The 27089-nt window shown below is 36.0% G+C and overlaps 3 protein-coding genes across 9 annotated transcripts; 2 read left to right on the top strand and 1 right to left on the bottom strand.

Annotated features, from left to right (window-relative positions):
- Nucleotides 1-1360: 1360 nt before the first annotated feature.
- LOC107598863 (uncharacterized) lies at nucleotides 1361-5417 on the bottom strand. The gene is made up of 6 exons (XM_016290339.1): nucleotides 5328-5417; nucleotides 4800-4847; nucleotides 3687-3834; nucleotides 3470-3607; nucleotides 3180-3392; nucleotides 1361-1867 (listed from the first exon to the last, which is right to left on the bottom strand). The coding sequence occupies exons 3-6, from the start codon at nucleotides 3805-3807 to the stop codon at nucleotides 1554-1556; spliced, it is 786 nt and encodes a 261-aa protein (XP_016145825.1). The 5' UTR covers nucleotides 3808-3834; nucleotides 4800-4847; nucleotides 5328-5417; the 3' UTR covers nucleotides 1361-1553.
- A 328-nt stretch (nucleotides 5418-5745) lies between these two features.
- On the top strand, nucleotides 5746-12340 carry LOC107598432 (CXXC-type zinc finger protein 1-like). Of its 3 annotated transcripts, none has more exons than XM_016289802.1 (15): nucleotides 5762-5814; nucleotides 5956-5980; nucleotides 6471-6586; nucleotides 6679-6779; nucleotides 6890-7014; nucleotides 7605-7760; nucleotides 7832-7969; nucleotides 8162-8269; nucleotides 9766-9944; nucleotides 10051-10258; nucleotides 10387-10497; nucleotides 10643-10692; nucleotides 11073-11169; nucleotides 11831-11983; nucleotides 12064-12340. In XM_016289802.1, exons 2-15 carry the CDS (start codon nucleotides 5978-5980, stop codon nucleotides 12208-12210), a joined length of 1692 nt encoding a protein of 563 aa, XP_016145288.1. In that variant the 5' UTR covers nucleotides 5762-5814; nucleotides 5956-5977; the 3' UTR covers nucleotides 12211-12340. The 3 variants fall into 3 exon arrangements, with proteins under 3 accessions (XP_016145435.1, XP_016145288.1, XP_016145368.1); XM_016289882.1 differs by having other exon boundaries at nucleotides 5783-5814; nucleotides 5938-5980; XM_016289949.1 differs by lacking the exon at nucleotides 5956-5980 and having other exon boundaries at nucleotides 5746-5814; nucleotides 12064-12339.
- Nucleotides 12341-13086: 746 nt separating this feature from the next.
- On the top strand, nucleotides 13087-21622 carry LOC107598111 (uncharacterized). 5 transcript variants are annotated; one of them, XM_016289620.1, is made up of 18 exons: nucleotides 13087-13161; nucleotides 13667-14037; nucleotides 14190-14327; nucleotides 15014-15137; nucleotides 15226-15584; nucleotides 15689-15771; nucleotides 15935-15966; nucleotides 16076-16249; nucleotides 17146-17208; nucleotides 17298-17330; nucleotides 17417-17497; nucleotides 17741-17905; nucleotides 18304-18528; nucleotides 18618-18692; nucleotides 18902-18994; nucleotides 19832-19966; nucleotides 20051-20559; nucleotides 20662-21621. In XM_016289620.1, exons 2-17 carry the CDS (start codon nucleotides 13697-13699, stop codon nucleotides 20525-20527), a joined length of 2598 nt encoding a protein of 865 aa, XP_016145106.1. In that variant the 5' UTR covers nucleotides 13087-13161; nucleotides 13667-13696; the 3' UTR covers nucleotides 20528-20559; nucleotides 20662-21621. The 5 variants fall into 5 exon arrangements, with proteins under 5 accessions (XP_016145106.1, XP_016144901.1, XP_016145174.1 ...); XM_016289415.1 differs by having other exon boundaries at nucleotides 20051-21622; XM_016289549.1 differs by lacking the exon at nucleotides 13087-13161 and adding an exon at nucleotides 13166-13237 and having other exon boundaries at nucleotides 20051-21622.
- The last annotated feature ends 5467 nt before the right edge of the window (nucleotides 21623-27089 follow it).

Here is a 27089-nt window from a genome sequence, read left to right as displayed (position 1 = left end):
TTGTTGAAATTGTTGTTCATTGTTAGTTCATGATACCTTATGTTAATGAATTTTGCCTAAAGTGTTACAGATTTTTACGATGTGTAGAAGGAAACAAGCCACATAAATGTCATGCACAAATAGCTTTTCAGGTATAGAATTTTACAAGCTACCTCTGCCTAAAGTGCTTTTTTTAACCAGTACATCTAAATCAGCATTTTGTTAGATGCAGCTAAATACACGCTTACCAGCGAAGATAAATGTTCCGACAGTAAACTTGCACATCTGTATTGTGCTCAGAAATATGACATTAAGACTACTGCCTGTGAAAGCCAAATGAAGTTTCATCTCTGATCAAACTGTGCCTTTAGCGTAAAGGAACAAAAGTCATTTGTTTGGTTTGTAACTAAATGAATACAAATCTTCAAAGGTTTAAAAGTTGTTCTCTATTAATTCTGCAGCAATTCAAATGAATGTATAATATATAAAACAATATGATTTAAAGCTAAATGCAAACTTGTAAAATGTATTTAAGAACTTGAATGTGATTATGCAATATCGCTTTTTTCTATCACAGGCATGGACGTTTGAAGTGATTTAATTATTTGAAGTCACACAGCAATAATATTGTTTTATTGTTTCGAGTGCTGACAGTACAGTCCTTAGAAATAAGCATTAGTGTGTCTTAGGACATATTTCCACTCATTAAAACTAAATTGCCAGTTATTGTTCTGCTGCTGGTGTGTGTCATTGCCTTTACTTTCATTACATCTGTACTCAATTAAAAGGAAGGTGGTGTTCTTTTTTTGTAAACAAGGTTTTTCAAAGCACTTAATTTATAATTGAGAGAAAATGTATTTTAATTAGAATCCCTGTGTGTTGGCGGCCTTTAATTGGCTAAAATAAACTGATGAGAATAAATCTCATTAGATTGCTTGACTTTCAAATGTTTCTCTTTTTTAGAGTTTCCATTTGCATATTTACCTCCAGTATCATCTCAAAATTAATTTAAAGTGCTAGATTTGATGTGCAAGTGATCTGTTCTAGGTAAACAAATCTAGTACTTATGTATTGACTTACATCCATTTCACACAAAGGAGCTTTAAAAGATAAAGACAGCTGTTTTATATTTTTAATTCAAGAACAGAATATAAGATGCATCATATCATGAATCATTGCATCACACACAGTTAGCCAATAAAAGCAATTTATCTTCATAACAATGTAAACTAAAATTTAAGAAGTTAATGAACGTAAAAAATGTAAAAGATGATTTTCAAAGTAAATAAGAATTCTACCTTTGACAATTTAATTTGACCAAGTATTGACTCTCAAATTGCAACGAGTTAAACAAAAACGTAATATTTCAATATATTCTGGTTCAGGTGACGTAAATGGCATATGCTTTTTTCCCTCGAATGCAGTATCAAATGCAGCCTTGCAGTATCACAGCCATGATCAACCAGCAGATGTACATGCTTGTGAAATCAGCACATTACATTTGGTACATTCCATTCCAGCTTTATGTGATTGTCATGATCAGTATATAAATGAGTGTGAGATGTCATGAGCAGCTAGTGAAACAGAAGCTGAGAGAGTTCCATGCCTAGTTCCAGACACTCAGTTGTCTGTTGACAGATATCGCAAATAGAGCAGTCAAAGGTGTTTTCTCCACAACTACAGCCACAAGCCTCCATGAATTCAGTGCAGCTGCAACATGGGCAAAAATCTATACAGTCCTCCAGAGAGGAAGGGTCACAACAGCATGCGTTAGAGCAGAAGGATGAACAGATAGAGGCCACGCAGTACTGACATCCATCACCGACGGCCAGCACGCAATCCCAAAACTTGCAGAACAAACACGCCAACAGAAAGGATGCACACAGATCTAGAAGTGCAAGAAAAAAGCAAAGAATTTATTTAAGATTAAATGCATATTCTGCATTCAATACAAAAAGATAAGATCAATTGACATTTGTGGCATAATGTTGATTACCACAAGATTAATTTAAACTTATATCTGTTTTTTGTTTTTTTTAAAGAAAGCATCATGGTCATGCATTTACAATATAAGTATATTAAAATTTTAGGGTGAACTATTCCTTTAAAGGAACACTCCCCTAGAGTTAAACAGTTGAGTTTTTGACCAAAAGGTTTCTATATTTTTCCTATTTAAAACTTGACTCTTCTGTAGTTACATCGTAAGACCGACGGAAAATGAAAAGTTGCGATTCTCTAGGCCGATATGGCTAGGAACTAGATAGAAAATCGCAACTTTTCATTTTCCGTCGGTCTTAGTACACGATGTAACTACAGAAGAGTCAAGTTTTAAATAGGAAAAATATAGAAACTCTTTGGTCATTTTTGAGCGAGATGCTAACGGTCTAATCAGATTCAATGATCTATGCTAAGCTACAGCTAAAAGTGCTACCGCCAGACCCGGATATCGGCTGAATGGATTCGAAAACGGTAAAACTCAACTTTTTAAACTCTAGGGGAGTTGGAAAATGTGCCTATTTTCAAAAATAGTGGAGTGTTCCTTTAAATCATAATTTTTTTTCAGTTGTTTTAAGCATTACATTGTCGTGGCAACAAAAAAAGTTTAATAAAAAAAGTTGTAAAATTGAATGTTACTTTACACAGAAAAGGTTAGAAACTGTTTTTCACAGTAAAATCATTGCTGATGTCTTGTTGCTATACTATTAAAACAGTGATTGGCCTCATTCACTTCCATTGTAAATGCCTCACTGTAAACCAGAGGTTTTTTTAAAGAAAAGGAGGGGCGAGTCAAAATGACAAAGTTTTGTGGTAATCAACAACATTATGACACAAGTGCTGTCGACTGAGCTTAACTTGTATTGAACCCAGCATATCCCATGAATGGCTGAATCACTGACAAAATATTGATGTGGTAATCACAAATAAAACAGCTTTGCTGACAGTGTGGTCCATCATAAAACTGCTATCCTGTTTTGTATAAATTTAAGGGGCCTTTATCCTACTAATCAGCACCACACCAAAAATGTTTGTTGTGCATCCTCATCAATTTATCCTCATCAGTATGATAAAAGATGACAGGAAGAGGGAAAGCTGTTGTCAGTCGTGCTAGTGAGGATTTCAGCATCTATAATGCATAAGATGTCATAAAAAACTGAATCCCTCATTTCATTGAGTCAAATGTAATTTGAAGTGTTGCTTACCTTCAACAGGAGCTTTCAGGCTCAAACGACTCAATGTGGAGGTGGAGGACCGGCTGATTTTGCGATGGCGGTGTGTTGCTTTATAATCAGTGATATGTGACTTTTTAAGATGGTTTGTGGGTAGTTGAACACAGACAGGAAAAGCATCGGGAGGGTTTAGGACATTCTGAAATGGCTTTTTCACATCTGCTTTTACTTCTTTGATATGCACATCTGTAAAAAAAGGAGACAATAATAAAGTTATATGGATGTTAGCTTAAAAAATGAACAGTAGTGTGTTGGATATTCACCAAATGCTAACGGTTTTGATTTGCTCGGAGGAGAAATAAGACATGAGTTTTCCTTCACAGAAAGTTCATCAGTCGGTGATAGTTCACTATCCTTAAGACATGTTCTAGTAGATTCCAGGTCTTTTACATCAGACGACTCTGTTAAATAAACAAACCACTCTATTAGTTGCTCTTTTCCTCTATACAGAAGTATTAAATGAGACCAGAAAAGTCTTACCAGTGTGTTGAAAAGCTGATGTACTAAGAGCTGAACTGTTTTGCAGCTCATCATCACGAAAGCTGGATTTTGATCCAGCTGGTAACCGGCCACCATTTTCATCCTCATGGTCACAATCCATCTTTTCAAACTCCTCTCACTGTATTCGCTACAACAAGGAATAAGTGTAAAGATGTGAAAAAAGAGTGAAAAAATGCCAGAGCATTTGAACTCTTAACTATGTCATTAAATATTCAAACACAGGAAGCAAAGAAAAGAGATGTGCTATAGTCTGTGGCATATTTTAAATACTAATGGTAAAATACTGTGGAGGGAGAAAGCTAATTGATCACTTGACATGTTGATATATTATGGAATTAACAGTCCATAATGTGAACACTCTCTTACTTTTCTTGTTTTGTGACCAATATGACTACTTTTATGGATGGATATATTAATTTTAGAGTTATACATTTGATATGCACAAAGCAAATAATAACATGTGACCCTGGAGCACAAAACCAGTCTTAAGTCGCTTGGGGATATTTGTAGCAATAGCCAAAAATACATTGTATGGGTCAAAATTATAGATTTTTCTTTTATGCCAAAAATCATTAGGATATTAAGTAAAGACCATGTTCCATAAAGATATTTTGTAAATTTCCAACCATAAATATATCAAAACTTCATTTTTGATTTGTAATATGCATTGCTAAGAACTTCATTTGGACAACTTTAAAGGCGATTTTCTCAGTATTTAGATTTTTTTGCACCCTCAGATTCCAGATTTTCAAATAGGCTAGTTGTATCTCGGCCAAATATTGTCCTATCCTAACAAATATTACATACATCAATGGAAATCTTATTTATTCAGCTTTCAGATGATGTATGAATCTCAATTTCGAAACATTGACACTTACGACTGGATTTGTGGTCCAGGGTCACATTATATAAATGCAAAAAAATACAAAGCCTAGCACAAAAAGTACTGATGGAGCAAAAAGTGCCAGAGTCATTAATCTATTATTAATCTCAATCCATTTGGCAAACATATTGTGTGACAGGGATAAGAGGCATCTTAGATGTAAAGAGGGCAATAAATTTCAGCAAGCTATTAGTCCAATGTTTGCTTACCTTGAGTCTGAGAGATGCCAGGAAAACTTCTTTTCAAGATCTCAAAACCTTGTTTTGAAAAAATAAATGACAGTTCAAGCTGGCAGGATTTTAATTGAGATATACCTTAAATTGATTAATATGCAATAGATATTTTAAAAAATGTTCTATGTTGAATATTCTCATCACAAACAATTCAACATTACAAGTTATTTAACACTCTTCTGGAACCCAAATATCAAATCATTATCGTAAAAGCACACCTGACCAGCTCGTCATCACGTAAACAATATTAACTGCGGTATATTGTCGCCAAATGTATACAGATACATATATTAGCAGTAGTGTGACATTTATAATAGTTTCTTTGTCAACCTAAAACAATTTATTTAAAATAAAAAAATTAATACAATTAATTTTTTTTTAAAAGCACACACACTATGTTGCCTCCTGAATTTCCTACTTGTTTTCTACGATGGCCAAAATATACCATGTAAAATCTTAGGTATTGTTATCTTTGATCATTCAAATTTATTAAAATTCACTAACCTTCACCACCACATTCATCCCATCGTCCGTCAGATGTCAGATTGACTTTCTCTTACTTCTGCTGTAGGGGCCGTAGCTTTGCCTGATCATTATCCGTTCGTTAGCATGTCATAGTGTTGATAGGACGCACATGCACCACACCCCCTACCAATAAATAAACGCAATAACATATATTACAACAACACAACAACAACAACGACTATTATTGAAAATAATAAATAAATAAATAATAATAATAATAAATGTGCATTTATATTAATATTATTATTATTATTGTTGTTGTTGTTTTATTGTTATTATTGATGTTGTTTATTATTAAACCGTGACAGATAACACATTGGTTAGGCCTTTAGACTGTACCATAGAATAAGCTTCGTTTTTAAACGACCTAGAAAATGAACATAACTTTTCCCGATGAGGACTTTTATTATGACAAGCAACTCTCTGGCCAAACAAAACCGAAACGACGCTGTTAGCTGCAGATAAGGTAACAATTATTATGTTCGTAGTTTTGTGTGAGGAATTTTTACTGTTGTCATGGTCGAAGCATTCAAGACACTGGCGTGTTCATGCAGTGAGATATTATCTTAATTCATCTTCATTTGCTCAGTTTGATCGGATCTTCTAGAGGGCGGGGAGTAACGTTAGCGATGGTAAGTCCGCTATTATGATTTGATAGCATATTAGCTCCGTCTTGAGCAGTTTAAATAAAACAAAATACATTCTCTGAAAACAATTGTTGCAAATGAAACAACGAATTATTTCACTAATTGTGTTGTAAACAGGAGTACATTTTCATAGATTAATATCTAATCGATTTTTTGGTATACAAGTGTGCTATCGTGCTAATATGTATTGTGACTCACTGGTGTTGAACTGCGGGCAAAACATGTAACGTTACTTTTATGTTTCAAATGGATGTCTAATCTTTGTTTATTATTATTATTTTTACTATTAGTATCATTTTTGTTATTATCTATTGTTTCTAATATCGGGTGTGGGGTGCCATACAAACATTGTCTTTGAATCTCGACAGTCTTTTGAGGTTGATAAATTTCCATTAAGTGTAGCTTGTTGTAGTTCATGTTATTTGTAAACAGTTTTCCATTATTTTCCATCATTGTAGTGTCTCTGTCTTCATAGGACAGCGAGATGTCTGATATAGACCAGACTCCAGCTATGCACAACTCTGTAGTAGATGGAGAGAATGCTCCTCTCTACTGCATTTGTCGAAAACCAGACATAAACTGCTTCATGATGTAAGACAAATCTTGTTTTCACAGAAAATATGACAAAACAGTGCATGTTTCCAAACTGAGAGCTTAATTTGTATCGAATCCCTTTCCCGTAGTGGTTGTGACAACTGCAATGAGTGGTTCCATGGTCACTGTATACATGTGACAGAGAAGATGGCCAAAGCGATCAGGGAGTGGTACTGCAAACAGTGTCAGGGTCAGTGACTATTGAGTTTTACCTGAAGATATTTAAATATGCAATTGAATGAATTATATGTTGTGTTAGAATATCTGTTAATGCATTCTAAAATATTCTTCATCTCTTAGAATTGGATCCATCTCTTTTGATACGGTATCGGAAAAAGAACCGTGATAAAGATGTTGAGCCAGAGAGAGTTGAAAGACGATCCAGCACTCCAGAGTACAAGATTGATAAGCGACGAGGGTCTAAAGTTAGTGTTTCTCCAGTTTACCATCTAACTTTGCTTATTATAGCAACACTTCCTCTATTGCATTATAGGTGGGCAGTCTGACCAAAATTTTGTAAATATTACAATAATAATTTTACTGGAATTTAAAAAAGCACATTTTAAAATTGTTATTATATATTATTATGAAGATTCAAAGCTCTATATATATATATATATATATATGTCATCTTAGTTTTAGAATCAGTTCAAATCACTTAGCCATATTCTAATTATACCTTAACGTCAATATTCTATTGCATTATAGGTGGGCAGTCTGACCAAAATTTTGTAAATATTACAATAATAATTTTACTGGAATTTAAAAAAGCACATTTTAAAATTGTTATTATATATTATTATGAAGATTCAAAGCTCTATATATATATATATATATATATATATATATATGTCATCTTAGTTTTAGAATCAGTTCAAATCACTTAGCCATATTCTAATTATACCTTATAACTATCACGTCAATATACATGCATGTGTAATATAGGAATATATAATTATTACTTTTATTAAAAGACAAAGGTAAATAATATTTCTGCCCTCTAACTGCATTCCAGGTGAAGCGCTCTGCTCGTATGTGTGGTGAATGTGAACCCTGCACTAGGACGGAGGACTGTGGTCAGTGCGACTTCTGTAAAGACATGAAGAAATTTGGCGGCCCAAACAAGATTCGTCAGAAATGTCGTCTAAGGCAGTGTGTTGTCCGTGCACGGGTAAGTGTTTATTTAGGTGGTTTATTTAGTTTTTGTTTTGTTGTTAATTTTCTCTCACAATGCTTTTGCAGAAAATGCTGCGTGTTCGAGACGAGGAGTTTTCTCTGTGTGAGAGAAAGGACAATATAATGCACAGGGATAGACGATACTCCGATGATTATGATGAGAACGATATGGAGCCATATGAGCATTACAAGGACAGAAATGCGGTAATGACTAATTGCTCTAGCTTAACCACAACCGCTTAGTATATACATTCATTTGAGCTCTTGTCAGGTTATAAGACATACTTTGACATTAGTAATTTGTGAGATATGCTTATTGGGGATGTTGCTTTAAGTCCAGCACTCATAAACAAACCTCACCCTTCTCTCGTGACCGTTTTTTGTTTGTTTTTTAAGTCATGGGGCAGTGATGATGAAGACGGCCCACTTTGCAGTCCTGTCCCACGGAAGAAAGCTATAAAAGTCAAGCACGTCAAGAGGAGAAACAAGAAATTTGACAAAAAGGTACAATGAGAAACACGGTGTTGCTTAACCCTTGTGCTATGCTGACAGTCCTTACCTAGTTTGGTGTTTCCGGTCAAAAATGACTGACCATTAAAAAATTTCTTGTAAATCTCTTGTTATGCTATATTATCAAACCAAATCTTAAGCCCTATTTGGACGGGACTAGTTTTCCAGAGGGACGTTTCAGAAAGTTGTGTTGCACAGACTTATGGCGCTTTTCCACTGCATGGTATGGCACGTTATGGCTCGCTACTACCTGCATCATTAAACTTGCAACACGAGACACTAGACCCGCTAGATTAAATCAGCACAGCCAGCGAGGATCGAACGCATTTACGATGATGTCACGGCAGTAGAGGCGGCGCAACTATAACGACATGTCTATAATCCCGCCTACTCTAAAGCAGTACTAAACTGCACTGGGAACACAAACCGAGCCGAGCCGGTCAGTCATAGCAGTTTCCGTGATTTGGCTCTTCTTATTAATATTAAAATTAATAAGAAGAGCCAAATCACGGAAACTGCTACGACTGGACATTTTAACATCAGCGTCATGTAAGATACTTGTCTAGATTTCCCTGCTCACTTACATGGGTTTATTATAAGCAGCCACTTCTATAAAGTCATGTGAAGTTTATTTAAATAATGTTTTTATAATAAATTAAAATGATACTAATACATATTTCATTAGACATAAACGTTGTATGTGATGCACGCAACCACATCACATCTAGAAAACACTTGTTTTTGTCCCGTCCGAATTGGTACATGACATCACAGACGTCGGGTGATAAGAATTGAAACTCAAATGTAGTTTAGAAAACATTGTCCTGTCCGAATAGGGTTTTAGATTCGATCTTTTTGCCAACTTGTTTTCTTTCAACGAGCACAAGTTTTGTTTTGTTTTTGGAACTGACTGATCGTAGGCCTCATTTATCTGAGCTTCTGCACCTCATTATGGAATGAAAAAAAGCATTACATGTGGGTAATTTTGTTCACTCAAAAACTGAGGTGCATAAACTCAATGATCAATCGGTTCCAAAAAGAAATACAAAACCTGTTAATTTAAGGAAAACAAAGTTGACAAAGAAATTAAATAGTGTTTGGTAATATTATAGTGTAAAGAGAAATTTATAAGCAATTTTTATAGGCTGAGCGTTTTTGACTTGGAACATCACAAGTGTAACAAGGTGGGAAAAACATTCCAAAAAAGTACAAACATTATCTATCTGTTATACCCTTTGTGAGCAAAGTCAGTTAGTCCACTGCAATAACATTAAGTAGAATTTTCGGGAGAAAGAAAATCCACTACTGGTCAAAATGTCCAGAACACAACATGAAGGTTAAATAGTTCACCCAAAAATCATTTACTCACTCTCATGTTATTCCAAACCAGTATGACTAAAAAATGATTTGGCAGGCAATGGGGACCAGAAACTGTATTGTTACCAACATTCTTAAAAATAGTTTTCATTAATTGTGCTCACCTTTCACAGAAAGAGTCCCGTCGCCACAAGCAGAAACAGAAGCACCGTGATCGTTTGAGACACAGCGAGAGGGGAGATGGCAGACACGGAGGAGACATGCAACAGTGTCTGGGGCCGAACTGTATTGAGTCAGCACGTCCAAACTCAAAATACTGCTCTGAGGACTGTGGCATGAAGCTGGCTGCCAAGTAGGTTATTTCATTAAGTGCAGCCAACCAGCATGGAAGAGTCACGCAATGTTATACCAGTTTAATGTGTTTTAAGAAGATCGTATGGATTTATTGATCTGTGCAGCCGGATCTACGAGATCCTCCCGCAGCGCATCCAGCAGTGGCAGCAGAGCCCCTGCATCGCTGAGGAACAGGGCAAAAAACAGCTGGAGCGCATCCGCAGGGAGCAGCAGGCCGCACGGATGCGCCTCGCCGAGATGGAGCGCCGTTTCCACGAACTCGAGGGCATCATTGCCAAAGCCAAGCAGCAGGTGATCCAACAGGATGAGGATGTGAGTTTTCAGCAATACTTTCTCATGCTAATGTCATTGAATTTTATAGAATAACTGGATGGAATGTATGTGTTTCAGGGATTTTGTCAGGCTTATTAGGGTAAGCTAGCTAATGTCCTGTCTTGCAGGTGAATGAAACAGACAGTGAGGACACAGACCTTCAGATCTTCTGTGTGTCCTGCAGTCACCCCATCAACCCCAAGGTGGCGCTGAGGCATATGGAGCGATGTTATGCCAAGGTGAATGTTTTGTTTTCTGAGCCTATTTATTGATCACTGATTTAGTGAATGATGATTTTTATTTTATTTTTTTTTGTCGTATATGGCATCCTATTAAACAAAATGTATTTGTATTATACTAATGCTTGATTTGATGTTTTAACAGTATGAAAGTCAGACCTCTTTTGGTTCCATTTTCCCAACCAGAATAGAAGGGTAAGATGGCTATATTTGAAACATTACTATACAGTACAGCAGTTTTGTTTGAATTACCCTGATTATCCTTTGTTTTCTTGTTTTAATTTCTCTACTTTCTTTATGGGTGGTCAGTTTGACCCAAATTTTACATGGTGTATATAATACAATTGTTTTTTTTTGTTGTTCTTTCATTTTTATTATAATTGTTTTTATTATTATTGTTTTATAATAACTGTGATGACTCATTGTTGATATTCAGTGAATTAAATACTTCACAAGTGTATTTCATCTCATTTGATTTTCTTTTTATTTGGCAACTCAAAAGACTCCAAACAAAAAAAATATATATTATTTTTTTTAAATATAAATAAGATTTCATTCTTTCTCTCTTCTAACAGGGCGACAAGACTCTTCTGTGATGTTTACAACGCTCAGAGTAAAACATACTGCAAGAGACTTCAAGTTTTATGTCCAGAACATTCCAGAGATCCAAAGGTGAGAGTTTAGTGATAGTCTCTCAGTATTTCTGCACAAACTAAGGGTACATTTACACGATCTTTGCTGTTTTTAAAAGTTTTGTGTACAGCTGACAACATTGTCAAAACGATTTCCATTCACATGGATCCACGAAAAGGACTAAAAAGGCTGTATTATGCGTACCAGACCAGTAGTTGGTGATGCTACTTTGTAAAGAAACGCTATTCGCCTGCACACATATGCATTCCTTTTGACTGAACACGTAATACGCGTGCTCATGACATCACTGTTTTTACAAATTCATGTTTTTGTAGTTTACACGGAAAAGCTATTTTCAAAAGCTTTGAAAAAAAGTCAACGTTTGTCAACCCCAAAATGCTGTTGTCGTGTAAATGAATGGCCAAAATGCATAAAAAGTTTTGTTCTTAGTTGAAAGTGGTGTTGTGTAAACACCCCCTAAACCAGGGTTTTTCAAACCTGTATGTCTTTCTCATCTAACACACCTCATCAACTCATTAGCGGAGACTGCAAGACCTGAATTGGATGTGTCCATACAAAACGTGCAGTGCTGGGGAGCCTCCAGGATAAAAACCCCTGAACTTGCTAACCGTGTCTTCAGACATCTCTTCATGACAGGATTTATGTTCAGTAAATCTCTTTTCTGTTTTTCTCTTCTCAGGTCGCAGCAGATGAGGTGTGTGGATGTCCACTAGTACGTAATGTGTTTGAGCCGACTGGAGAGTATTGCAGGGTCTCGAAACGCAAGTGCAACAAGCATTACTGCTGGGAGAAGCTCAGACGGGCGGAGGTGGACCTGGAGCGCGTCAGAGTGGTCAGTCAAGTTCTTCAAAACTTATTGTCATAGTAGTCTTAGTTAATATTTATATACCTCATATTTCCCCCTCCCAACAGTGGTACAAGCTGGATGAGTTGTTTGAACAAGAACGCAATGTGAGGACGGCCATGACCAACAGAGCAGGACTCCTGGCCCTCATGCTCCACCAGACCATTCAGCATGACCCACTGACCACTGACCTCCGCAGCAACAAAGACAGATAGCCGTGTGAAAAATAAGTGCTGACTTGAAAAATGATTTGTTTATATTTGTATACTTTTCATATTGTATATTTGTCATTGTTTGGATGAAGTCATTCTTATTAAAACACGCTCATCATGTGTCTCCTTCAATCTGCATGTATTCATTTTACTTTTTGCTGTTCAAAGTAGTTAATTATGGAATTGAAACAAATTTTTGTTGTGATCCTCAGATGTCTTGCTTTGTTTTAGTTCTTTTTATTTTAACTATATTGATATATAAGAAAGTATGCTTACAAGAACTTTGTCTTGGTATAAGAAGCTTCCAGTACACAGACAAAAAATAAAATAAAAATAGACATAAAAATACACAATAGAAATGTTTTTTTTTGTTTTGTTTTTGATGAAGAACAATGGCAAATTACCACAGTTTGAAGATAGAAGTATATTGGACAAATCTATAGTTAACTATTTTTATAGTGCCTTTTTATTATCACGTCTAGGTATATATACCTATAGCGGTTTTTCAATATAAACATACATTGGGATCTATATATCATACATACAGTAGGAAGTCTGAAAAATGAAATGAATACATTTTAATAATCAATACTATTAATGAAAAGCAAGATCTGCAAAAAGAAATTCAGAGAATCGTGTTACTTTTTCAACTTTTTTCTCAAATGTTTACGCTAAAAAAGTAATTTGTAATCAGATTTTTTTTAAATTAAATTTGATATATGCTATATTGTTAAATCTCTAAAGACCTGTAGTGTAGCAATACAACGGAACAAAAATGTAAACGTTACATCAAGCTACGCGACAACGACCCAGCTCTGTGTGACGTAAGCAGGGAGCTTTAATTTATTCAGAATGCTTAAGTCACGTGTTTCCGGGTTACAACAATACTTCCGGTCCCTCTCCTGTTTCAGTATTTAAAATATATCAATGTGTGGTTTGTTAAGGGGTTTACAGGTAGGTTTTTAAAAATGGCGAGGTCGTGTTCATGACTTTATTTGAACAGGACCGTTAAAAATAGCAAACTGTCTCGGTAAATATCAATAATTGTGTTATTTATCATTTCACGCTTGCTAACACTTTAGCTACTATTGCTAAGTATTGTCGCTAATACGTGTTAGGCTGTGTCTCAAAACCTTGTGTGCTGACTACTTAGACAGCATTTTCTGCATCAAAAGTCGTGGTTTAATAGCTAAAGCGTTTGGTCTTTATAGGGAGAGCAACAATAGGCAGAAAGCTTACTGTTGTGCTCAGTTGCAGCTGTCTAAACTGAATGCATAACATATTGCAAAGAGAGTATTCAGATAATTCAGCTTTATTAAGATGAAAGAGCTTCAGATAGACAAAAAGATGATTAGATGATTCACATTGCTGAAAGGCAGAAAAGCTAAACAAGGATTGTTTGCTGCTTGAAACACTGTATCCGAGTGTAGCTCCACTATTGCATATTTCCTTTTTGCAGCTGAAATAAGAACAGGGAGGCTTTACTAACATGGAAACAGAGAAAGTAGCAGCCGAGGTACCTGCAGAACCAACAGCCGAAGTCAAAGAAGCAAATACAGAGGAAAGCAAAGAGTCCACAGCAAGCACAGACATTCAGGACCATGTCACTGAAGAAAACAAAGAGGGAGCTGTAACTGAGAAGGAAGGTGAGCCTTCCAAAGACGTCGACAAACCACCTTGTGACTGGTTGGAGCCACTCGAAGAAGACTGTGATGATGTTGATTCCCAGAGCGTTGATGGAGAATTAGAGAGTCTTGCGGGGAGTGAATGGAGTGGGAGTGTGGTTAGTATTAGGAAAAACGCTGGAGAAAGAGGTGGCAGAGGTGTTGGGTATGTACATGACCTGGATTCTACTAACTAGACACCTCACAGCAAACTTTTATTTATGAGTTGTAGAAAATGAATACTTTTTCCTTTTATGCACTTCACTACTTTATTGTTTAAGCAAAAAAGATGTGTATTATTATTTTTTTTTCGTCTAGGAGACCTAGAAGGAGAATGCAATTTGAGGCAGATGAAGGCTGGGAAGATTGTCCATCGTTAGGGGAAGGATGGAAACGCAAACAGGTTTTTCGTCGATCAGGCACCAGTGAAGGACGCAGTGATACATACTATATGAGGTATCTTGAGTTTGTTTTTTTTCATCTGAACAGATTTGGACAAATTTAGCATTACAGCACTTGCTGATGAATAGATCCTCTGCAGTTGAATGGGTGCCGTCAGAATGAGAGTTCAAATAGCTGATAAAACATCTCGGTAATCAAGTTCATCAATTAATGCCTTGTGAAGTTAAAAGCTGCATGTTTGTAAGGCATTTTAACTTTAAACTGTCACTTGTGGCCAAAATATGAGTCTATAATAACACTATCTGCAGTGAAAAAGTCCATCCGCTTTTGTCCTCTCACATCAAAATCTACCGACATATTTGTTTACACCTGTTTTGGACTATTTGCTTGGTCTGTGCATCTTTCTCTCCTGATTAAGGCTTTTCTTCTGGCTTTTTTCACTGTAAAAAGCAATATTATGAGTAGAGGACTCGTATTTTAGCCAGAAGCAATGGTTTGAAGTTAAAAATGTCTTGATGGATTTGTTTATTACGAACACGCAGCTTTTCACTTCACAAGACATAAATTGATGCAGTCGTGTGGATTATTGTGATGTTTTTAATCAGCTGTTTGGACTCTCATTCTGACGGCACCCATTCACTGCAGATGATCCATTGCTGAGCAAATTATGTAATGCTAAAGCATTACTATGTGGGACTTTCATTTTGCATCACTCATTAATTTAATTTTTTTCCTTTCAGTCCAAGAGGTCATAAAGTAAGAAGTAGGGTTGAGCTTGTGAAACATGTAAGCCAATCTGTGGACCTCACAAATTTTAATTTTAAAACGGGCCAGTTTCTTGGTGAAGGGCTTCAAAGGAGAAAGGTGAGATGATGTTCAGCATGCTCTTTTCAATTTTTTGTTCACTTTCTTCACATATTTCCCACTAATTCCTACATTCTGGTATCCATAGAGAAGGAAACTGGATTCTTCCCAGGCACACTTTTCTGTACCCAGTTTTCCAAATGAATTAGCTGATACAGGTGGTGCAGCCAGCAATCCAGGATCTTCAGCTAGTCTCAGCTATGGTACAGTTCCGAAGTTGAGCTCATATTCAATCCAAAAGGGCGCCAGTACAGTGACCACGCCAAAATGCAGTACCTATACTGGTCCTGAGACAAATACCGCTTTACCAAGTACCGCCACTCGCCCTATTGTTGATTTGATTGAAGATTCTGCAAATTCAAATCCTCCTCCTTTGGGCAGTTCAGTGTCTGCGGCCCCAAATAGGCACGTCAATGGCGCCAGTGGAGATCTGCAAAAAATGTTTGGGTAGGCAGTGCCCTGTCTTTTTTTTTTTTTTACACTATAGCCTAAATGTCAAAAACAGTGGTGTGAATGTCTTTCTTCACTCTGTTCCTTTTGTTTGTAATCAGTGTCTGTGAAAAATGTCATAAAACCTATACTTTTGAAGAGGGACAAACTATGTGCCAGAATTGCAGGCCAGAGGGTAACACAAGTAAGTCAAAAAGTAGTCATTTATTTTCAATTTTGTTAGTGTCAGCAATTAAGCAGCTTTATTGTAATAACAGAAATGTATTTTTGGCTATTGCTGTTCCTTTTAAATAGTGAATTTCAGATAACATGGTGATTATTATTAATTTTTGTTTCTGTTGGTTTAGCAATACTAAGACGCAGAAAACCCTACAAAAAGGTATGTTTTCATGTTGTTGTTGTTGATGATTTTTTTAAATTTATTTTTTTGCTCTATGTAATGTGTTGTCTTACAAATAAAAACATTTATTTGTATTTTTTGTTCTTAGTGGGTTCCATGTGGCCGATGCCGGGCTTGCCAAAATACAGTGGACTGTGGAAAATGTGTTAGTTGCAGAAATGGTCGGCTACGCCTGCGACTCAATATCCACTCTCGTAAAGTCGTTAAATGTCGCAAACGGAAGTGTTTGCGCCCCATGCGCCCCAGGGACAGGGTTGTGAAGGTAATTTTTATTTATTTTCAGCCATATTTATTTTCTATGTTATGTAAGGAAATTTGTGTAAGAATATAAAGAATCTAGAATATAATCTAAACTGTTACAATGTTCTAAATATACAGTGGCCTCAGAAGGTGTTTGAACCCTTGGGCACACTTGCAGTGTATGAATGCCACAGAAGTGGATGATAAAATATAAAACTAAGTGCATTTAGGTTGTTTTTATGATCCGTTTTATTGTTTTGTTACTGCCCCCCACTGGTGTCTTTTTACATTGTACTTTGTATACAGTATTGTTCTTAATTGTTTAAAAGTTTGGGTAGGTAAGATTTCTTAAAAATGTTTTTAAAGTCTTTTAATGCTCATCAAGACCAGAATTTTATGCTCATTTATTTGACCAAAAATACAGTAAAAACAGCAATATTGTGAACTATTATTGTAATTTAAAATAAGTTAACTACTTTAATATATTTTAAAATGTAATTATTTCCTGTGATGGCAAAGCTGAATTTTCAGCATCATTACTCCAGTCTTCAGAGTCACATTATCCTTCAGAAATTATTCTGATATGCTGATTTGGTCCTCTGGTAATATTTTTTATTATCATAATGTTAAAAACATTTTTGTGGAAACCATGACATTTTTTCTTTGGTAAATAGAAAGTTTAAAAGAACAGCATTTATTTGACATGGGAATCTTTTGATACAATAGAAATGTCTTTATTGTCTTTTGATCAATTTAATGGATCCTTGCTTAAAGTTTTTATTTTTATTTCTTTAAAAAAGGAAAAAAAAAATCTTACTGACCTCAAACCTTTGAACAGTAACTTTCTGAGTTACTGTTAATGTCCAATGATCATAAAAGTCACTTTTTAATCTTTACTCATCTTTATCTAATCCACAGACATCAGAGTGGCAGTTTTCCAAGAAGGCTGGATCGATAAGCACCGCTTCAAATATTTTACAGGTGAGAATAAACTGTTCTTACCACACAGTGCTTCATCATGCTCATAAAACATTTTAATCATTTAGTCTCCCGCTTCTTTTATTTCTCAGCCCTCAGTCTCAGACGATTTTGAGGAATCACAGGTAACAGTCTAATAAATAATCTCTCAAAGTAATCCGAGGGATTGCTATAGAACAACTATATCTAAATGTTGTTTTCCTGTAAGCAGAGCTCCTATCTGCAGTTCAGTGACTCAGAGGATCTGTCAATGTTCTTTGGGGGTAATGATGGTGACAGTGGCCTGGATGAGGTAGAGTTCTAGCTAGCCAGTTAAATGCACTGCATCATTACACAGCAGTAGCATGATTCAAGTGCCTTGATCACAGATATTCACAATGTTTGAAGAGATTCACAAAGTATTTGTTCTCTTAGTTGGGATACATTGCATTTTAAAGAAACTGTCATGCTACAGGCTTAAGCTGCAAATATTTAATCAGAGACATGGTGTCCTTAATACTCTTCAAATAGTGATTTTTGTTCTCTTGATTTGCAGATGGGTATACCAAAGGTACGTCGTCGTTCATGTGGGAAGTGTAAAGGCTGCGTTCGCCGAACAGACTGTGGAACCTGTGATTTTTGTATGGACAAACCCAAGTTTGGAGGCAGAAATAAAAAAAGACAGAAATGCCGTCTACGACAGTGCCAAAGAGAGGCTATGGTGGGCTTCCAAAATATAATTTCAACTATTATTTGAACTTTTTTTTTTTTTTGTGAATTACAATGTTGTTGCATGGTGCGTTATTTTGAAACCTTTAGTTGTCTACTAGATTTAGGATGATTTTCTCTTATTTTTTTTGGTTCATATAATAATACTCATATGTATTATATAACATGTTTGTTATTAAAATTATTTTTAACTGATTCATTGTCAGTGACTTTTATAAGCTTGTTCTTTCTAATTAATCTAACCAAAAAAATAGTACGGTTACTTTGTGTATTTTGGAAATGTGTATGAATAATGTAGTTTAGTGGAATCGGAACAGTTAAATCCCTCATGATTGATTAAGTTTGTGCAAAAATAAATTATAATCTTGTCTCAATGTTTGTGTTTAACAGAAGCATTTGCTGCCCATGGATGAGGCGGAGATGCTTTTTTCTCAGGGCTGGGTTACACGCAGAAGGCCACGTTACACATATGGACGTAGTAGACCCAGGTCCAAAAAGTTGTGGGATTTCGAGGTTTCAGATAATGAGGCTGAAGCGTATGTGCCAAAGGCTTCTTCAGGTGTTGCCCAGGTGGTGAATCGGGACAGGCTCCTTCATCCCAATTACAATGGAAAGGTATTCCAGTGGAGTCCTTAAAGGATGTTTTACCTTTTCTTGTTAGCTTTCAGTAATTTTTTTTCTGGGTTTTATTCTTGTTGATTTAGGCTTATGGTTATACTGATGTTGCTAACAGTTATTTGATGAACAACATCCCACTCTACAATCCACGAAAAGTTTGGGTATGTTCTCACCAAAAAAATTAATATAATGCCCATATAATATAAATCAAGTCATGATGATTCCAAAAATGAATCCCAGAGCAATTTTCCCTAGTCATACATAAGCTTATTTGGGTGCCAGAATGTGTTTGTTGCAGCTTCTTATTATTTGAACAGAGCTATCTAAATATGTTCATATCTCGTTTGTGTCATCCCTGTCTCTTGAGAAGATGAGCCCTCAGCTGCACATAGGACGGGTGGAGATGATCAAAGAAAATAGGCTTCAAGGCAGTGGCATGAGCAGCAGAGCCCTTCTGTCTGCGGTAAGCTCCTTATGCTTCTCTGTCTTAAGCTCAAACAAATAAAAACAAACAAAGATTAGCAAGTGGGAAATAAAAACATAAGTTCATATGAGGGGCTGTCTTACCTTAGGTTGTGTGGTGAAAAAGTTAGAAATAAATTCAGGATTGTACCTACCAATCAGTGTTTGTTCTAAACTGTGTGCATGCATAGTTGTACGCTTCTGATGTTATTCCCATGCAGAGAGGAAAAAATAAGGTGGAGAAGGCAGACTGCCATCTTCAAAGCTGAATGAGTAGGCAGTGTTTCAGTAATTACATTGAGTTTTGGTTGTCTTGACAAAATAAGTTTTCCGAAAATAACAATAATGCATGGTCTTTAGATAATGTATTAAATTAAATAACTAAATATTTGTAACGTGTATATAAAAAAAATAAATAACTTTTTAAAAAAGAAATTAATACTTTTATTCAGCAAGGATGCAATAAATTGATCAAAAGTGACAAATATATTTACAATGTTACAAAAGATCTCTATTTCAAACAAATGCTATTCTTTTGAACTTTCTACTTAAAGATCATGTGACACTGAAGACTGGAGTAATGGCTGCTGAAAATTCAGTTTGCCACCACAGGAGTTCTTTTTCAAAGTTATTTTAAATTGTAAATTATTTTATTTTTACATTTCTTCATAAATATTACATACTGTATGTTTCTGTTCAGGTGGCTCAAGGGTCTGCCCAATAAAAACACATTTAGTTAAACATCGGTTCCAGTACACATTATCAGTCTATTAATAGTTTGTCTTTGTTTGTTTGGTCTAATTAACCTGCTTTATTTCCCCTACCCATTTATTTATAGAGACCAGAGGTTCTTCCTATGGCAATTCCACCAAACTGTGCTGGGGAGAGTTTGAGGGAAGGGAATCGATCACAAGGTTCGGCAGGTCAGGAGCCATATCAAGAAGAGCAACAGGAGGACGTATCTTGTCCGTCGGTAAGAAGCCGTTTTAGGAATATGGTGTATGATATGGAAGTTTGAAGACTGGAAAATCATTGACTGTACTTCTGCCTTTTGCAGATCACTCAGATATTCAGCATGGCAGACCGTGACCCCACAATCCAAGGCATCGACATCAATCATGAACTGATGCCTCTCCTGAGGTCTCTTCGTAGCATGGTACTTCCTGTCCTCTGGTTCTGCGTTGTGGTGGAAGGCCCTCGGTTACAGCTGATGCAGTGCTCCAAGCGCTCCACTATGGCAGACACCACTATTCATATTGAGCCTAGCTTCCACTACCACATCAGCATCCAGGGACAGCCTCTCCTGCCCACCCACAGAGTCTACGACAGCCACCCGTCTCGTCTCACCACAACAAAAGAGATTGTTGCCCTCCTTGAGGACCTAGAAAGGTACTCGGTCTGCCAGGGCTCAGGGCACAAAAATTCAACGAATGGGTCAGAGCCTGTGTTTCCGGAGCGGGTAGCTACCTGTGACTTCCTCATTTTTTCAGAAACAGAACGCTGTGAAAAATGCAAAGCTGTACAAAGGGTATAAAGAGACTATTCAGCACGGGAGTTGGTCTTAAAGTAATGCATCTCCTATTTTCTGATTTTGAACTATTCTAGAATATCTTTATACTCTAATATTAAAATATTAGAGCACATTTTGATTTTTTTTTTTTTTTTTAGATGGATGCTACCATTACATTGACTGCTGAATCAATTTTTGGTTACTTTAAACCACAAATAAGGACTAACATTACTTCCCACATTAAAGGGATAGTTGTTATAACTGGTGCTGTTATATTGCCGTATGCCCTTTCTTGTTTTGGACAAAAAAAAGAACATCAACAGGCTAAGTAAATAATAACTCAATTTTCATTTTTGTGTGAACTATCCCTTGAATGAGTGACCACTAAACATAAAGATGTTTTTTGACCCTAGAGTATGTGATGCAATTTGGTACCTACTATGGCCAAGGATGCACATTGAATTCTGGTCATATAGATGAGGTAGTGAATGGGCATGTTTTACACAATGAAACATTCAGCAGTTTAACTGTACATCTTGCCTTGCACTAAAGTTTTAATAGTGCTTCACGTCCATTGTGGATTAATTCCTCACACCAATGATATCTTTATATGTGTTAATGCTTATGTACTTCTCAGGGGGGATTTTTCAGAATGCATTAATCAGATGGAAGATCCATGTTTGTTAAAAGATTTAATATTTGCTGTATGATGTGGGATGAGGTTGCTCTCATTTTGGATAGACAATTTTGTACATAATGCAAGTGGCGGCTGAGAAATTAGATATTTTGATGTGAGAATGTTGTTGTTGTTTTTTTTGTTTTTTTATAAACATGTCTTTTGCTTTTCGTAATTTCTGTTTCCTTCATTACAAAACACTTTGAATTTTTGTATGTGCTTTCATATAAATAATCTGAATTCTGTTTATTTAATAAATCATATTATCTGTTGGATGACTGCCATTATGTGCTCAAGGCAATAGATATCGCCATGCTTTGCCAGTTAATTAATCACATTACATTTTGTATAACAAGTTTTCTCAAATGTTTAAATATCTAAAACAAGGCATTATCTAATCATGTAATTTACGTACATTTCAAACAGAATTTTGAACGGTGGATAAATCCAGGTTGAAAATTATTCTTTTAATTTTGTTGATATATTAGAGATTTTTACAGAGGGAGGATTCTGGATCTCTCTTCATCACTCAAATAAAAAAAATGTCAACCGTCTGGAAAAAATAAATAAATCTAGGAATAAAATGTAATATAAATCTGTGAAAATTATATGTGAACAAACTCCTAAGTTAAAAACTTCATAATGAGAAATAAATGGGAAGGAAAAATAGGAATGTTTGGCATAAGTAATACTGAAGAGGAGATTTCGGTCTCAGTGCATGATGAGTTGCATTTTGAGATAACTGCCTTTAGCTGGATAGCTGCTGGGTATTATAATCGTAATCAACGTGCACAAATAGATAAAGTGCAATAAAATAAAAGTTAAATATATATTTTGGATTGTTTTCTTTCCACTAGTTTGAAATAAAGACATAAGCAAAATCTTAAAAAAACAAAAAAAGATATATATTTTTGCCTGTAGTGTTTTGCCTTATTCAATAACATAATTTAAATGATAGATTAAAAAAGCCTCACTGATGTTGGATTAACGAGAAGTCGCCTTACCACACAGTTGCTGCAGCATCCACATGTACATTTTCTCCTGCGGTATCATGGATCAAATATGCAACACACACATGCGCCAAAGGGGGCGCCATAACACAGTATAACTGCACTTCTGAATTCAGTTCGTGCAAAGTTGAACTTAAAATTTGTTTTTCAGTATGTCGTTATTAAGACACAATAAAATATAATTAAATATTTTGAAATATAAAAATATATTTAATTACCTAAACAGTTCATTAATTGCACATGAAAAGTCGTTCACTGGAATGTGGACGTGTATTTCCCCCCCGTTGATTTCGTAGATTTTCTTTGCAATCAGACTGTTAACATCCTAGAAAGCAACGCAAACCTCAGTTCAGACACCGTATGTAGTTTGTCAGTTGTGTCTATATAAATGGGCGAGACTGAAAGAGTTAATTAGACAAGTGGATGCGTGTTGCTCTTCGCTGTTTGCCAGTCTTGTTCCAGAGGTGTGACAGCGCTTTACTGTGGATAACTGGGGTGAATGCTGAATTGTGAGAGATGTTGTTATAATATCGTTCCGGCGCCACGCAGGGACCCTGTATGTGTTTTGCATGAAGGGGAGGATGTGATCTGCAAGATGTGACTGAGGAGAGCCGCAGATGAATATTAACTTCTCTAGTGCAGCTCAACCAGGTCTCGTCCCATTCATCGATATTTGTGATATCACAAAAACCGGAAAATATGCGTTGTAGTCCAAACGATTCATTCATTGTAGTTTTTGAAAAGTGATTTCTGTTAAATAAAATACCTCCATTTGAATTGGACTTTGAGCTTTGTAACTTTGCAGATCTTTTTTATGCTCAAACAGCAACATTACAGACTAACTAAAGTTGAAGTGAAAAAGCATAATAGGACCCCTTTAAGATTTGTATTTAGCTTTCATTTATATTTATTTAGGTTTTTAGTACACATTTTCATTTTAGTTTTGTAAGTCTAAGTTTTGTAATTCATCTAATATTTACATTTTATTGTTAGCTTTATATCAATTAACAAAACTAATTTTAATAGTTTGTTAACAGGAACAATACTGACCTGCAGCCAGGCCTAAAGCACTCATTTGGCAAGGGGACATTTTGTGGCATTCGTATCATGTGATTAATTTTTTTCATCCAGCCTATATCATAATGCTTAAAAATGCTTAATGACAAGCAACAAATTTGCCCATTCATTTAAACGAGACATTTACATTTTGCCTATCATGGCACATAATGAACTGCGCTTCTATAATTGAAGCTCCCTCAATCACGTCCCACTGTGTTCGCTGCTAGCTGAGGATTGTGAGTGTGGTTTGAAGTGTCTAGACTCTGAGTCACTCCGCTTTGCAAAGCACAGATTTCTTGCTCCGTCTAGCATGGTCAAGAGGGTATTTTCAGCAGATCTCTTTTGTTTTTGAGCTCCTCCCTCTCCAGGGCGCACTGGCAATAAAGAGGGCAAACTCAGTCAATTGTTGCTTGATGTTGTAACCATGTGCACACAAGCAGGCACTAAAGACTCATGCAGGGAATTTCAGGGAACATCTGTTTAGCTTGTTATATTTTCACCCTTGTCTCTGAGTTTGCAGTATTTTAGATGGTTATAGGAAGTGATAATATATAGAGACCGCAGCTAATTGCTTAAAGGGATAATAAACCCCATTGACTTTCATTGTATTGACAAAGAATTCATTTTTGAATGACATTTCAGAGACATTTTTCAAAACATATATTTTTTTTTATGTTCCACAGAAGAAAGAAAGTCATACAGGTTTGGAATGACGAGAATGATGACAGAATTTTCATTTTTGGGTGAACCATCCCTTTACAGGCTTGAGTCATGACCACAAACTATTGTGCAGTGTGTGAGTGTTAGTGTTAGTGTCCAAACAAGTGGCTTTCTGTGATCTGTCCAGCTGCTCTGACCCCAGGACAAGGTCTGAGGTGGCAAAACACTGTCTCCACCCAGGCTATAGGCTGTGAAATGTACATGTTTTCATAGAGGGATTTACCACAGTGTTGCCAAGCTGTGGTCAGCTTTGTTGCTGACTGTCTGTTTTGTCTTTGTTTATCCAGTAGTAAAGAAAACATGGAGGAAAGAATTTTGTCTTTGGGTGGACAAGAAAGAGGAGTTAAACAACTACTCAGGCAGAAACAACACACTTTTAAGCTGCCATTCGACTATTCTAGGAGAGATTTAGCTTTTTGTGTTTTGTTTAGTAATGCTCACTTCATGAACAAATGAAACGTTTTTTTTTACTGCACACAAAACAGTTGAAACATTATTCTTGTATCTTCTTATATAAAATTATTAAATATCTTATTTTTGTTTTACTGAAGAAAATCACTTTTTTTGTGAACTTTCACTACAAATGAAGATAAATAAGAATTTGGATAAAAATATGACATGATACAAACATTGACATATTAATGGACACAGTGGCATGGTAATAATGTTACTTTAGATCACATATGTTGTAGTAGGCTGCTGTATGCATATGAAGGATAATATACTTGTTTAATGTTTATAGAAGATCACTAGGTTTTCCATTGGCTGTAAGCATGGAGAACAATAAGCATCAAGAGCTTAAGAGGGCAAGTTCTCGATTCTGTAGCTGCTAAAATAGTTTGAACATAGTGGTTGCAGTTTGACCCCTGTAACCTGATTTGTAGAGATCAAAGCATTTGGCAGGACAGCAGCTGGTTTTTCTTGAGAATCAGATATAAGGAGGGAGGGTCACTGCTGGTCACACTTGCTTCGTGCCTCAGAAGAATAAGCTATATATTATTATATGGAGCACAGTGCTCTTTATCAGTTTTGCCCTTTACTAATGGTCTTTGAGATTACTTTTGACAACTTTGTTCACAAATCACTGCTGTAGGGTTACATTGATCAATCATAAATGAATAAAAAGACCACATCTGCAGTGTTTATGCTCATTAAGTGCAATACACTTACTTGTACACTTATTTTATATTTCCTGACCTACAGTTGTTAATAATTACAGTCAAATTGCTTTGGAGACTATCAACACTCCATGTCAATTTAAATGTGTCCTCAATTGTCTTTTTGTTTACTTACAAAATGCATGATTACACTCGCAGCATGGCCCATTAGATGATGCTCAAGTAATTTTGTTGGTGACCCAGAAACGCTCTTCATTGCATCTCTGTGGTATTTTGATTACTCAGACGTGATGCAATGGCCAGAGCAAGCCAGAAAGCGAGAAGCAGCGTAATCTCCAAGCAGTAATCCTCCATTTCTTTGTGTGCCAGAGTCCTATTGGTGTGCTAAAACAGGGCAGTGCAAATGAGAGACAGGTCATGACAGGTCCTTGGAATTGCCTTTGTCTGCTTTGAGAAGGCACTTCTCCCCCAAGTGCTAATCTCAGCCCCTCCCATTTCTACAATAAGGTCGAAAATAGCGTCAGATCCCTCTGCTATGCCAAATCACCATGCTGTCATCTGCAGGAAAAGTGTGTCATAAATTTACAGGCTGCCTGTTCATAGTCAGTTGGTGTCGTCCTGCTCATGTTATTGAGTATGATAGTGTTGTAGCATCCCTCAGAAACTCCAAATCTCATGACAAAACATAACTACAGGTATTTTATGAGGTGGCGATTTCACATGAATTTGTATGATGCTTTGTATGGAAACGTACAATGTGTGAAGGTCAACCCCTTAACTTATCTGTCAGTAGGGTGTAAGCAGATTGTACAAAAATTTACAAATGAGACTGTATGAATTCATACAGTCTAAATAAATAAATTAATTAGCCACTAGTTTGTGAAACATTCAATTTAACCGTTTATTTGACAAAAAAAAAGAAAAAGACAAACGCATTTAGTAGATGGAGGTGTTCAATGTAAACACGTTATGTTCCAGATTTTCTTTGGTTGACGCTAGAATAAAATTTTCACCTAAAAACACACTGACTTGGCACTGAATCAAATAATGCTTGATCGTTTTAAAGCTTAAATAATTACCTGCACTGTTGTCACAGCTGTTCTTCCTAAGCACAGAAGAAAGTTGAGAGGAATGCTGCATGCAGAGGTCAGTAACTCTAAGTAAGCACTGCTGACAGTTAACATTTGTTTGACCACATGACTATTATTGACTTAAAGGAATAGTTTAAAAATCCAGTCATCATTTACTCACCCTCATGTCGTTCAAAACCCATGACATACTTTCAGCTGTGGAAGACAAAATGAGAAATCGCGAAGTGTACTGGTCAGTTTTTTATTTAATGAGAATGAATGGTGACCAAAAAGGTCCAGCTTTTAAAAGGATGCAAAATTACTATAAAGTATAAATAAAAGTATCTGCATCACTATTTTAGAATTCTTCTAAACCCAATCAGTACATTTAATGGACTATTTTAATTCAACCTTTATGGTGATTTTGGTATCAGAATCAGAATCAGAAAGAGCTTTATTGCCAAGTATGTTTGCACATACAAGGAATTTGTTATAGTGTCACAAGCTTCCAGTACACGGAGACAACAACAACACACAGATAATAAAAATAAGATATGAATAAAATACACATGCATAAATATAAACCACAAAAAAAAAGAATAAATTGTATGTACAGGTGTGCTATTGACAGAATAGGAATAAAATAAAAAAGTTGTAGGGATGTACTGGGATTTAGGGTGATAAATATCTTCAGTCATGATTCATGTTTCTTTTTCCATGCATTTTGTCTCAGCTAATTTGTGTGTGTGTGTGTGTGTGTGTGTTCTGCAGAAGAAAGAAAATCATACAGATTTGGAACCACATAATGTGAGTTAAGCCTGTGTTAAACCCAATTTATACTTCTGCGTCGAACCTACGCCGTGGCCTACGCATAGACGCACACCCTACACCGTAGCCTGACGTGCACCTCTCCAAAAATCTAATTCTACGCGG

The sequence above is a fragment of the Sinocyclocheilus grahami genome, unplaced genomic scaffold (assembly GCF_001515645.1).
Source record: "Sinocyclocheilus grahami isolate Dianchi unplaced genomic scaffold, SAMN03320097.WGS_v1.1 scaffold2.1, whole genome shotgun sequence".
NCBI lineage: Eukaryota > Metazoa > Chordata > Actinopteri > Cypriniformes > Cyprinidae > Sinocyclocheilus > Sinocyclocheilus grahami.
The sequence above is the reverse complement of the archived record's forward strand: the minus strand, read 5'-3'. Positions and strand labels throughout refer to the sequence as shown.

What these genes read in the sequence shown, in the direction of transcription:
- LOC107598432 (XM_016289802.1), top strand. An exon ending in GGCATGAAGCTGGCTGCCAA is followed by an intron (nt 9,945 to 10,050) that starts GTAGGTTATTTC and finishes TGATCTGTGCAG; the next exon opens with CCGGATCTACGAGATCCTCC. An exon ending in TGATCCAACAGGATGAGGAT is followed by an intron (nt 10,259 to 10,386) that starts GTGAGTTTTCAG and finishes CCTGTCTTGCAG; the next exon opens with GTGAATGAAACAGACAGTGA.
- LOC107598863 (XM_016290339.1), bottom strand. Translation starts at nt 3,807, where the DNA reads ATGGATTGTGACCATGAGGATGAAAATGGTGGCCGGTTACCAGCTGGA. An exon ending in ATCAGCTTTTCAACACACTG is followed by an intron (nt 3,608 to 3,686) that starts GTAAGACTTTTC and finishes TTTATTTAACAG; the next exon opens with AGTCGTCTGATGTAAAAGAC. An exon ending in CCTGAAAGCTCCTGTTGAAG is followed by an intron (nt 1,868 to 3,179) that starts GTAAGCAACACT and finishes TTGCACTTCTAG; the next exon opens with ATCTGTGTGCATCCTTTCTG.
- LOC107598111 (XM_016289415.1), top strand. Translation starts at nt 13,697, where the DNA reads ATGGAAACAGAGAAAGTAGCAGCCGAGGTACCTGCAGAACCAACAGCC. An exon ending in ATCCCAATTACAATGGAAAG is followed by an intron (nt 18,529 to 18,617) that starts GTATTCCAGTGG and finishes TTGTTGATTTAG; the next exon opens with GCTTATGGTTATACTGATGT. An exon ending in ACAATCCACGAAAAGTTTGG is followed by an intron (nt 18,693 to 18,901) that starts GTATGTTCTCAC and finishes TCTCTTGAGAAG; the next exon opens with ATGAGCCCTCAGCTGCACAT.